This window comes from Emydura macquarii, unplaced genomic scaffold (genome assembly GCF_026122565.2).
Source record: "Emydura macquarii macquarii isolate MOO-44397 ecotype Brisbane River unplaced genomic scaffold, CSIRO-AGI_Emac_v2 contig_561, whole genome shotgun sequence".
Lineage (NCBI taxonomy): Eukaryota > Metazoa > Chordata > Testudines > Chelidae > Emydura > Emydura macquarii.
In genome coordinates this window covers 12,598,476-12,611,221 of record NW_027130698.1, presented here as the reverse complement: position 1 = coordinate 12,611,221, position 12,746 = coordinate 12,598,476, and the positions used below count along the sequence as shown (strand labels likewise).

The window sequence follows — 12,746 nt, the reverse complement described above, 5'->3', positions numbered from 1 at the left end:
GAGCCACAGTGATTTATATCTATAGATTAAGTGTCACATTTGAAAAATAGTGGTTTAAATCATGTATTTATGTCAGACTTTGAAACCTAGGTGGAGATGTGCCAACTAAATGTACCAAAGTCAAATTAAATTATCCATGTATTTTTATTATGTGACAAAAAACCATGCATTATATTGCTCTATTCAGAACCCTTTCTGGATTTTTTAGCATTTTATTCAAATGTATTGCTTTAAGGAAAGAGCTATAAGGCCTGATTCTGAATTCCTCTGCACCGTGTAGATCCACTGACATAAACCGAGTTACTTCTGATTTTCAGCAGTGTGAGATCAACGTTAAACCACACTGTTCATTTGCATTAATATGTAGAGGGCAGTACATTTTAAAAAGATTTCTCAATAATTTTGAGCAAGCTTTTCTGGCATAAAAACTCCCAATTAAGATAGAATAAAAACAAATTAAAGGAAAAAAAACCCATGAAAGTGTCAGCAAAATGTTTATTCACAGTAGGTTGAGCTTTTTTCAGTAGCCAATTGATGACAGGGTGGTAACGTTGCCAAAAGGCAGAAGACTGCAGCTGTCAACACTCCAACCCAGTTTGACGTTACTGTGCGGTGTCATCGTCTAAAGTAAGCGCTAAAGTAGACGAGGACCTCCTGATTTTCCACTGTATGCATGATGCTGAAAAGAGACTCCTCAATTTTCTGGCACGAGAACTTTTGTTTAGTTAGTAAAGCTCCACACACAACTTCCCCCTTGCCCACACAAACCTCATGGCTCTGTGGAGACTATCACATTTGCTAGGTTAAAAACTCAAGGACTAGGAACAACTTCATTCCTTCAGAAGATTGTGTGTGACAGTGCAAAATGTCAGTTTCCACTGGAAAGTTACAGATGCACTATAATTTCACAAAGACATTTCAGTATGGAAAAGCAATGCTTGTGTTTCATCTTGTATTTGCCTTAAACAAATAAGCAGCTTTTGTCAATGAGCAACTTTAGCATTACGTTACTGACCTCCATACACAACTAAGGTTACTCACTTGGTCTCATGTACCATGAAATGTTCTCATCTCCTAAGCAGCAGTCCATCCACTTATGCTATTGAATCATACCCACTAAAAGGAAATAAAATGGTTGCCCATAAATTATCTTAAACAGAAGTTGAGATTGTTCAGCACCTCTCAATGTCAGGCCCCCAAAAAATACAACAGGCCAATTTTATTCCACTCACTTTCAAAGATTTTACAGTGTTTAAAAACGTTAAGCACCCTTCAGACTTCATATCATGACGAAGTTTGTTTTTGCTCATGATAAGTGATTATTACAAAATTATTACTGTTATGATGGTGAACTATGATGCTGAAGCACTTGCATTTTTTGCATTGAACTTCTGCAAAGAAATATAACACGACATGACAGTTGCTAACAGAATATGTAAGTTGCCTATGTCAGCCCGAGTGGAATACATTCATCATGGTGCAGTACAGTGTCTGCCAAAATTCCCTTTTTCCACCGCTTGGATAATGATTCTGCTGATGGCAGTGAAGTCTGAAATGGATATTAATGCTGGAAGCAACATTCACTCTTAGCTTCTAAGCTAAACAAAATGAAAGTGCTGACATTCTTCTCTTAGTCACAGTCTATAAATTGGGACTTTCTTTTGTAAAATTAGCAGACAGTGGGTGACACACATAGTACCATTTGGAGTTTCTAATCTAATTTACCACTCCTAATGGCAGTTTGTAATATCACTCATTTGCAGCCCACTTAGGAAACAACCCTGCTTTGCTAACTCCAGCAGGATTCTACCATGCTTAAAATAATTAGAAGAACAAATTCACAAATGTCCTACCAGCATTTTACTTTATGGAATCTAGTGTATGAATCTGCATATTGTGCTTCACCTACATATAACCGCATTTTTCTAGCTTGAACAACAATCCTCAAGAGAGCAGAAAAAAGGTTGTACCACGAATAATTTAATGAGATTGGAGATAGTCTTTTTAAACAATCCTTTGCTGTCTAATGTGTCAGGTATTGTACAATGGGCAAAACACGCCTCTGCACAATTTTGTATAATAGGCACATCATGACATTCCATTGTGACTTGATGGAGTCCAGTGAAATGGTGTTGGTGCACAGTGCCCTAGAATCTCTGTGAAAACAAAAATGGAAACAAATATGTGCACAATCTGATCCTATTTTATATAAAGCTTCCATTTATACATAGTTTATAAAGGGTTATAAGTGATCAATAGATGCTACAAACACAAGCAGTATGTATCTGCATAGTATGTATTATAAATGTCAATCAGCAAATCAACTGAACAAGATAATAGATGCTTCTGGTGACCACTTGGATTCTATAATAATTAATAATAATTTATTAAACATTTATTAACACCTATACTCATTTATTAACCCTTTACAAGTATTTACATATGGAACATGAATATAACCTTAATACAAAGCCTGGCCCAGAAATCTTATCTCCTGCCCCAATTTTCCAGCCATCTCTACTAAGTTGATATTCAGATAAAATACAAATAAAGAGTGATCGCAGTTAGAAAGTCAACATTTACTTGTTGTCTTTTGCTTTAAGTACACCATAGGCAAATGCTTGTCAGTATGTGAGATTATAAATGTAGCCTTTTAATAGTGACCACTGCACTGTGAATTGTGCTGCAGTAACATTAAGTAACCACACAGGCAAATTAATAATTTAAGGATTAACCATATATATTGCACTTAAAACAGAGATTTATTTGAATGTACTATATTGAAGCAAAGAGAAGTATCTCTGAATAAGCTGTCCATGTATTATTCGGAAATGATTGCACTCCGTATAATGCGATGTCAAGATGCATCGAAGGTAATTTCCAATGATAGGTATATGATCACTCATATCTGATATATGTTTATCTTGGACCGGATTCTGATCTCACTTCTGCAGGTTGGTTTCACATAGCTGTCACTCCATAGACCACAGTGAAGTTATTTCGGATTTACGTCAGCATAAATGAGATCAACATTAGGTCTTTTGTTTATACTGATATTTCTACCTGCTGCAAATCCATGCTGCCTGTGCTCCCCCCATTTGTAATATGCTAAGTAAAAACAACAATGGAAATAAAAAGGAGTTACACAGAATACAAAGCCTACATTGACCTCCTGCTGTCATAGCCCATGCCCCCACCCCTTCCCCTTCTTGCCAGTGCATCCCTTAGAAGCCTTTCAGGGATGTGGTTTTATCATTTCATCCTCTGTAAAGTGCCATGTAAACCTATAGGTCTATAAAAATAAAAAAGCCTGCCCAAACACTGGTATCTTCTAATAAGTCCAGTGTGTGTTTGTTGTTGTCGTTTTATTTGTTTTTTTCTTTTAGTGCTTTAGACATTTAACTTTATTGTCAGTACTACAAAACATAATTTTGTATTATAATTATAGCAGGTTGGTCCTGATTTGAGCAGGGGGTTGGACTAGATGACTCCCTGAGGTGTCTTCTAACCCTAATCTTCTATGATTCTATGATATAATTGTGTAGTGATGCAAAGAATAGCTACAGAAACAAAAATTACCAATGCAAGCTTTCCCCTTTGCTCTTGCTCTGTTAATACAAGACAAACTGTACTGAACAGTTTAGTAAGTAGTTCATTACCAGTAGCACATTTAACACCTCACCTTCTGCCAAGACTGCCAGTTATGATAGTGTGTATGTTTTTTTGTTTTGTTTTTTTTTTCTGATGGGGATACTAGGAATTGATGTGAGACTACAAACTTATTTCACACAGGCGTTGGAATCTAGCCGGTACTGGCATGCGATGAATATGAACCAGCAATCCTAAAAACGAAAGACTACATAGGCTGTTATCAATTCTCTGTACCATTCATTTCCCCTAGAGTTTCTCTTCTAAGTGTAAAGTATATAACTTCATCCTAGCTTTCCCCACAGTTGAAACACCAGAAGATTTTTCATGGTTCTACAGTACAGCTTAGTAAGCATAAAACATTCAAAGAAATATGAAAGACAGCACTCTTAGATACAGCACTCATACTGTTCCTTTTATGCTGAACTAAAAGCAATTAGAACAACAACAAAAATGGTTCTGCTGAAAGATATACCATAATTATTACACAAAAACAGGAACAAAATATCATTTTCACTGGAATTCTGAAAATACAGAACAACTACATTGTGAATACTGGAAGCTGATACGTTATTGCAACATACAAACACGACTGTTCGGTTAAAATGGTGCAATTTCACATTCATATTGTATACCAATGACTGCATGGTTTCTTCACATTGTTTATTGCAGTGTGTGTGTGCGCATGTGTGAATGGCAACAAATAACTATAAAACATCAGATATTGATATCTCTATGGCACCAAACCATTACAACAACTAATCTAAATAGTGTCTCCATTCTAAAATTTAACATGGAAATATTTACAGAAAACTAACGAATATTGGAATTAAAAAAAAAGGATTAGTTGATCTGATATCACTAATTTATGTCAAGCAGGCAAACAAAAATTATTTAAAGTCTCCTTCACACTGCTTTGTTCTTTATTTTGCATAATCCTGCACTATTCTAGCATTGCCTTATGTTACCTTGAAATGTTTTCCTGATCAGTGAATTTACTGGAGCTACACAGAAAGTCATATCATTCTCAGGAATGAAACAATCACAAAATGAGAACATCCAGTATAAGTATCCCTGCCACCCAGCATCATGTGTTTTCTTTGCTTCAAATGGGGTCTGTGTTGTAAGTAAAAGATTATGCTTTTGTAATAGAACAAGTGAGACCTCTTTAAAAAGATGGAGACACTTGTAACAACCTTTAACAGTTTGTAACAAACTTATCACCTTGAAATGCTGCTTAGACTGTCTGGCTGACGCTGTAAAATATGTAGACAAGGTGACTCATTTCCAATTTGCATGCTAACACACAGAGAACCTCAAAGGTATTTAGGGTTTTAACTTCCATTGATTTCCATACAACTGAGGATCTGGACCAATGTCATTAGTGAAAGAAACACAAAGGCTCCAAAACAGGACTTAAAGAAAAGAAGGTAAATAACAAATATTGGAATTAAAAAAGGGATTAGTTGATCTGATATCACTAATTTATGTCTAGTTCCATGCTTAGTAGCCGTGTCTATCACACTTGTAGAGTGTGTTTTGCACCCTATTCTATGGCTAGTCCACACAGATAACATCATCCCACTACTCTTACCAGGAAATGAAGTTACTTCTTTAGCTCAAGTGGTAGAGACCAATGGTGTGGTGGAGAACATACATGGTGCTAGCTCTCCTGGTGACTGTTACTAAACCTGCTGCTAACAGTACACAGCTCTGCATTTCTATAGGACTTGATTCTGCAACACTCATTCTTGTGAGTGGACCTTGTTGTTTTGATGTCAAGGGGAGTGTTCCTGTCAATAAGGGCTACTCCAGGGGTGAAATCCTAACTCCACGGAAGTCAAGGGGAACTGACTTCCCTAGGGCCAGGTTTTCACCCAATGGGCGTAAGGATTGTAGAACTACATCCACAAGAGCAGACTAAGAAAGCAGGACTGCACTTGCTGGGTGGGTGTGGCTATGCTATTTCTCCTCCCTGTAAATCATGTAGCAGTGGAATAAACAACCACCAGCATTGCGGCCCTCGGTGTTGGAGAACACGACATAACTCTGTATTTGTCTTCGGTACATCTGTGAGACAGAGACCTCAATACCATGTAAACATGGTATTAATAAACACCACTGTGTTTTTGTTAGAAAAGTTTGTAATAACCTGTCTCTTTACTGAATATTAAAATATAGTATGTTGTAGCCAGGCTGCTAGAAAATGTATCAATACCTCTTAGCTAATTATGTTACAAACAGATAATCCAAGAAATTGCAGGAGGTTTTTGTTCTGTCACCGTGGCCAAGCAAATGTCAGGAACATAACTCTCTTAGCAGTAAAACTGTGTTTATTACCCCTAAGAGAGTTATACACACTCAGAAAAGCTGCATTTAAAAACTTTACCTTGCTTTAATATTTATACTATTTTCCCTGTGCTATATTTAAAAGATATATTGCTTACAGCAATTTGTGCTTTGTACAAAATATTTAATAGAAGTTGAATTTCTGTAACAGACAGAGTGTAGCTCTGAAGGCCTTGGCTGAAGAGACAAACCACCAAGAGTATCTTCTCTAGACTAGGACTTCTCCTTTTGTACAAGAAGCAAGTCTGATTCAAATGTAGTCTTTATATCAAGAAAACAAGCTTTGTACACATTCAATGTTTTAGGAAGAGAGCTAATTGTGAAAAGGACTGGAGGGTGTGTTATCAGAAAGGCAAACCTACATAAAGGATTCTAGAAATATCCTTGTTGAAATAACTTTTACAATTAAACTGAAAACTTTGTTCAGAAAAAACCCTCTAGGAAATGTGTATAGCTGGAAATATTTAAACCTTTTGTTTATTTCTTAAATTGTTGAAATGGCAAATACCTCCGTGGAATGCATATGTTAGCTAAATGCAATCCTCCTAATAATATTGCTGGGTAAATGGTAAAATGCACTAAGCACCAACATGAAATCTAATGATCTTGCTAAACTAATTGCTAATTTAAGAAGTCATTTAAGTATAGAATATTTATATTAATGGGGGAATAAATTAATTACTGGCAGTGCCAAAGCAATGCCTCATCCAACTCAGGAAGATACAAGGAATCATTGCTCCAAAAACTGTTAGAGAGAACCCACAGTTTTTTTTAAAATAACTATATAAGGTAAAGAGTTTTTAAGGGGTTATTTAATTTAAAGAGATTGTTTTGAGAACTAAAAAAAAAAAAAAAAATCTAAAGCATAGGAATGTTTGAACTTTTTGAGAACAGAATTTCATTTCCTGTTGAACTCTAATAAAATTGAAGGAATATATCAGAAAATGAACTGAATAAAAAAAGGAGTGAAAATGCAAAACTTAAAGATGTTCTAAGAATTTCCCACCACAAAGGAAAAGGAATGATAACCATCAGGAAAGAATTACAACCCTAATGCACATATGCATTAACAAATTACATATTCATACATATTCACATACATCCTCTGCTACTCTGCTTAAACCACAAGTTCTCATCAACTCATCCTGTCCATCTCTACAAGCAAGCTGGCACAACATCAAAGAAAAACAGAGAAACCTCAAGAAGAAACCAGATTTCCCCAAGACTTCAGCATGGATTGCAGAGAGAAAGTTAACTAAGATACTGCCAAGGGATTAGATTTAAAACTCTTGTGGCGCGGGCGGCTAGTTTAGCCCTCTCGTGGGTACTGTGCCCTCTTTGGCTACGACCATGGCATGCCTGGGTGGGAGCCGGGGGGAGGGAGCGGGGACCCTGTGTGGAGTAGTCTTCAAACTGCCCAGTCCGTGACTTACTCCCTTCCCTGGGTCACCTGTCTTTGGCCCCACTGCTCACAGTCTGCTTCCTGGAACTGGGTGGGGAGGGGTTCTCCCTCAGGCCTGTGCTTTGGGTCCCTGGCCGTGGCCAGACAGGTACCCCCCTTGTCTCTGGTACCTTTGGGGTTGTAATATGTGGCAGTGGCTGTTCCAAGTCCTGTAGCAGTTCCACTCCAGTCTGCTTCTTCTCCTAACTCCCTTCCAGCTGCTCCTAGCTGCCTGACAGGGAGGCTTTTAACTACTGGGGCAAGCTCCTTGATTGGCCTCAGCTGGCCTAATTGCCCCGGAGTAGCCCCAGCTGGATCACCCAGGGAACTGGGATTTGTTCATTCTGGGGCTAATATAGACCCCCTCTACTACTTTCCTGTAGCCATCAGGTCTGGCCCTGTCACACTCTAGTTATGATTTTATTGGAAAATGAAAATATTTCTATAACTTAAAAAATTAAGTTTCTCTTGTTAATCATCAAGTGGTTAGACTATGTATTCCTGGAGCAGAGGTAGGGCTAAACATTGCTAAACAAAGAAATAGTGGGATTCAATTGGATCTAAGATTCTTAATATTAGTTAATTGGCCCTTCTCAAGGTAGAAGAAGCCATTAAGAAGCTCAGTAACTGATTTAAATATTATGTTTCCATTTCATAGGATTTAGTTAAGATTGCTTAATCTGCCCAGTTATAAACTAGATGACTATTAATAATAACCGATAGGGTCCACCAGTCCTTAAAATTCTCATGCCCATTTACAAACCTTCCTAGTGATTTAAAGATATACCAAGATTGACTTTATGATAATTTGAGAAACAAGACCTTGATTGCAATTTACCCAGAGGAAGTGACCCACCAGGTGGGTCTATTTGCAAAGTTGTAATCTCTGCTAAAAGCTCTCTGTTGAGACATATACAGAAGAAGCTGTAGTTGAAGTAAGCATTTTAATATTTGTGTTCTGTCATTTGTGTTGCTACCTTTAATGTTTTATTTCTTTTCCTTTAATAATAAAACATCCCTGGTTAATAATTGTCTTCTAAGTTAAGAGAACACCTGTGTCAAAATAGCTGGAGTCACACTGCTGCATTGATAGTAAGAGAAACAATTAGTAAGCAATGCCTTACTATATCTTGTTTCTCTAAAGTAAATAGCTTTAGTAATTTTTCAAATAAGTTACTTAGAATCTAACAAATTTAAAATTACCCCATACAACCTCCAAGAAAAATGAAACTAGGACTGTTCTCCTCAAACCTTTAGATATAGGGCAGAGGATGTGATCTCCAAATCCGGAGGAAATTCTTCTGGAGATAGGTGTCTCTCCCAAGTCCACAGAGAAAGTGGATGAGAACGGGTAGGAGGAAGGTGCGTGCACAGACTGAGCATGTACTTATGCCAGAGAGAGCTGTTGAGAGTGAGGAGTGTTGGCTGACTTGCTAACAGAAAGCCACAGAGCATGCTCAAAGATGCTTATCCAGCAAAGCATGTAAGAATATGCAAAGTCAACGGGGTCTGTGTTCCAAGCTAGCCACAGAAAGGGCTATATTCAGGTCTTGAGACAAAGTCCCCTGAAGTCAAAGGGAGAGAGGCCCTAAGTGCAGAAATACTGTGAAGACAGATGCAAGTGAAGTTACAAGTAGGGACACTGAAACTGAGCCCCTTAAAAGAGACAATGATTTTATTGGTTTTTTTTGACAGCCAAAGTTATTTATCCTTGCTTAGCTACTTCATCACTTTAAAAAGGAGTGAATAAAACATTGTTGATGTGATCAATTCAAGAGGTGTGCAAAGTTCTACTGTACCAGGGATCACTGCATTTTAATGCATTGTGCAATTGGGTATTAGTCTCGAAATCTAGAACTGCAGGAGTTGCACAATATGAAAAACATTCACCTCTTTATATTCAGCAGGCAGGAGGAGGCAAGGTCAGAGGTTTTAGAAGGAAAAACAACGCTCTTTAAATCCATCAGATAAATGAAACAGTTATGGTCTTTCTTACCTGTGGACATGTGGACAAGGTTGTTGCTGTGGAAGGTTTCAAGCTTTTCCTAATAAAGTAACTACAAAAAATATCCCCCTTACCAAAAATGCTCATAAGTATCTCTTTGTCATGGTGCCATCTCTCCTGACATAAAATAAATGTCTTTCATTGAAAAAAGGATAGAATGACAGATGGAGAGACTGAGCTTCCAGTTTTTTGGGGCAGGGACTGACATTTTTTATATGCTCATACAATGACTAGCATATCGGGGCCCAATCTAGCTGTGGTATTTAAGGTGCTACTAGAATATAATTGTTAAATAAATACTACTGTTACTATTAATAATAATGTCATGCCCAGGTCATTATTCTGATTGGTTTTTGACGAGTATATATAATATGATTTCATCAATTACTTTGTTCTTTTCCAATTTCCGTGTTATTTCACTGTTTATTAGAACTGTCCACTCTTGAAAAGAGATAATAGAATCTTAAATCTTAAAAAGAATAATAGAAGTTAAAGATTGAGAAGACTGATTAGATCATCAAGTTCAAGCCCTTGTTACTAAATTATTCTCTTATTCTGTCCAGTTTCAAATTGGGGGAATTTTCAGTGCTTCATTTAATAGATATTTCTATTAGAACATTGTTGCTTCTATTCAACCTACATTTTCCTTTGCTTATTCTCATCCCATTACTTAAGCAGTAAGTGTAAAGATCTGTGGGACTAGATCCCAGGTTTGCAGGTGGCTAATTGCCACCAGGAAGCCATATCCAAGGAACACCATGAAAATTAGGCACTGCAGGAAGAGCTGCCCAACATGTCCAGAGCCAAACCACCCTGTAATCCCTGCTTGCTGACTACCACCGTGTGGCTACCCTTGATATGTGGACATCAGCCTAGCAGTGAGTGCTAAGTCAGACCACTTATTTCCAGGTCCCTTTTACTGAGGAAGGCATTTCCAAGTAGCTAGTGACTGCTTGCGAAAGCTGAGGCCCCGAAGCACGATATAAATTGGCATGTGAAACCACATTGTCTACTTCTTTTTCTCTGCATTTTTCTTTTTCAGGAAAATTGTGGTCACTTGCGCTTCAACTATAGTGCTATAAATGCTTTATCCTTTTCCACACAAGGATTGCAATAACTGATCTCACTGAATCACACTCCTTGGGCTCTTTAATTCTTTAACATTTGTTTAGTGGGTTGGGCTTTGTGTATGTAGTTCTGTGCTGGAGGGAATGGCAAACTGCTCCAATGATCATGTTTTCAATACTTAGAATATTTAGAACTAAGGGTCAACTCAGAACTTCATCCAAACAATATAGATGCATTAACCTCAATCCTCAACTACACCAAGTGGATGCTCAGGGCTGCAAAATAGAGCTGGTGCATGGATGGAGACAGACTGGGGGACCTGGAATGGGTGCTGTAGTGCCACTCTAAGTTACAGCAGTCACATGGCTGCTCTAAAGCAACCCCACCTACAGCCAGATCATGCACCAGATGGTGGAATCCCATGAGCTTCACCGCACTTCACTACCACCTTTGACACATACCCTATGTTGAGCAAAATGTGGGGGACAGGGAGCTGGCTACATCGACCTTACACTACACAAGGATCCCCCCTGTCCCAGAACAGAATTTTTGGCTGTCAGTCCAGGGGAGCATTGTGGCTGCTTTGTGTTACCTCAGCCTCTGTGAGACTTTAATAGCCAAGGTCCTCTCCAACCTGCTTGGGAGTTAAAGAACTTTGCAAAACCAGAAGACATTTACACCAAGATCTTTTTTAGCTAAACTATGTGATGCAGTGTCCTGTGTGTTGACTGTATGCAAGACTGCCCTCCATTCTAGAGGTTGCATTTTAACAGTAAGGTAATTTCTGCATTTATCTAGTTGGTAAGTTGTTTTGATGTACAACAGTAAATAAACAAGTTATTCTGCATAGTTCCCTAAATATCTTCCAATAAATATCTTTCTGCCTAAGAAATATCTTTATTAGTTGTGGATCACAGGAAAATGTAACAGTAGCAGCAAATAAAATAGGCCTTGTAGGAGGAGACAAATTGGTCAGCAGAGAAAATTGTACCCTCGTGTTCCAGAGGATGCACACACATGACCAGATCCAAACACAGGAAAAAAAATTTGGACTTCAAGATTTTTGTCAACCAGCACTTGATGTATGCCTGTTATCTATATAGTTATACTGTATATATAGTTATACAGTTCTCTCTAAGCATGTCACCCATCATGTAATGCCATGCCAAGAGGTGTTTAATTTAAACCAGCCAGAAGGTACCGTCAAACTCTTGAGCTCTATTTGCTAAAAGCAGTGGTGAAGAACATATTAGCACTGATGTAAATATTATGCTTCCCATGCAGAGTGAGGGAAATCCTATGAAGGCTCTGTGGCTAAAACCACAGAAATTAGATTTTGATCTGTATATAAAAGCCAAATAGAGTAGAACACTTTGATTGACTGCTAGCTCTCTGTGCTCCTTGTGGTTAGCTGGCTATGAGAATTAATTTAGGATACATCTACACCGCATCTGGGAGCGAGCCTACCAGCCCGCATCCACAGACTTGTGGTAGCTTTGTAGATGGTGCTTTGACATTGCAGATCGGGCGAGAGCTTGGGCTCTGAAGCACCACTCTACACAGCTATTTTTAGTGCACTAACGTGAGCCCCACTACCACAAATACGTGGACCTGGGCTCAGAGGCTCATTCCCAGATGCAGTGTAGACATACCCTTAAAGATCAGGGGAGAAATAATTAAAATTTTGCTCACCCCAGCCCTGGTTTCTTTGTTCCTGTACAGAGAGAAGTCTGATCCTGGATGCTTGGGAGGCGAAGAATATCTAATGCCTTATGTGATGAATTTCTGAAGATCTAAACTGATGGATGCTTTTGTCACACTTCCTGCTTTGTCTTTGAAAAAACTGTTTGTATAAAAGAACTATATATATTTTTTCCCATGGTTGATTAATTAGTTTGTTTTCAGTAAAATGACTTCCCTTTAGGAGAAGATTTAACATTTCGTTAAAGCCATTATGGCTTCATTAAATATGAAAATGAGGGTTTACTCTGTGCACCAGATATCACTTTTTGCTTAAGTGACTAAATGTTTGCCTCTGTGTGCTTTGCTCTGAGAGAGAAGCATGAACTAATATATATATATTATGCAGCAGTTAGAAAGAAAAAAATGCACGTGGAAGAGGAACTATGGGACATAACTCACAGGAAAAATACACTCCAGTGACATGGCAAGGAGCAGCAAGAAAAAAGTTCTGGCACAAATCACTATGGCAACCTAGGCAATTTTTTTGCACCA

General features: G+C 38.1%; 1 protein-coding gene across 7 annotated transcripts in view; it reads right to left on the bottom strand.

Moving 5' to 3' along the window:
- CDH13 (cadherin 13) overlaps positions 1–12,746 on the bottom strand; it is a 689,068-nt gene that overhangs the window by 220,387 nt on the left and 455,935 nt on the right. The window contains exon 7 of one of the 7 annotated variants that reach the window (XR_010918351.1): positions 1,042–1,116. The exons of 4 other annotated variants lie outside the window; for them this stretch is intronic. Coding sequence is in view for 2 of the 3 variants with exons in the window: in XM_067540166.1 (XP_067396267.1) it covers positions 2,089–2,156 (68 nt within the window). In the remaining variant the exon portion in view is untranslated. Of the gene's footprint in view, positions 1–617; positions 1,117–1,975; positions 2,157–12,746 lie in introns of those variants that run through there. 2 more of the 7 variants (XM_067540169.1, XM_067540166.1) reach the window with 2 other exon arrangements.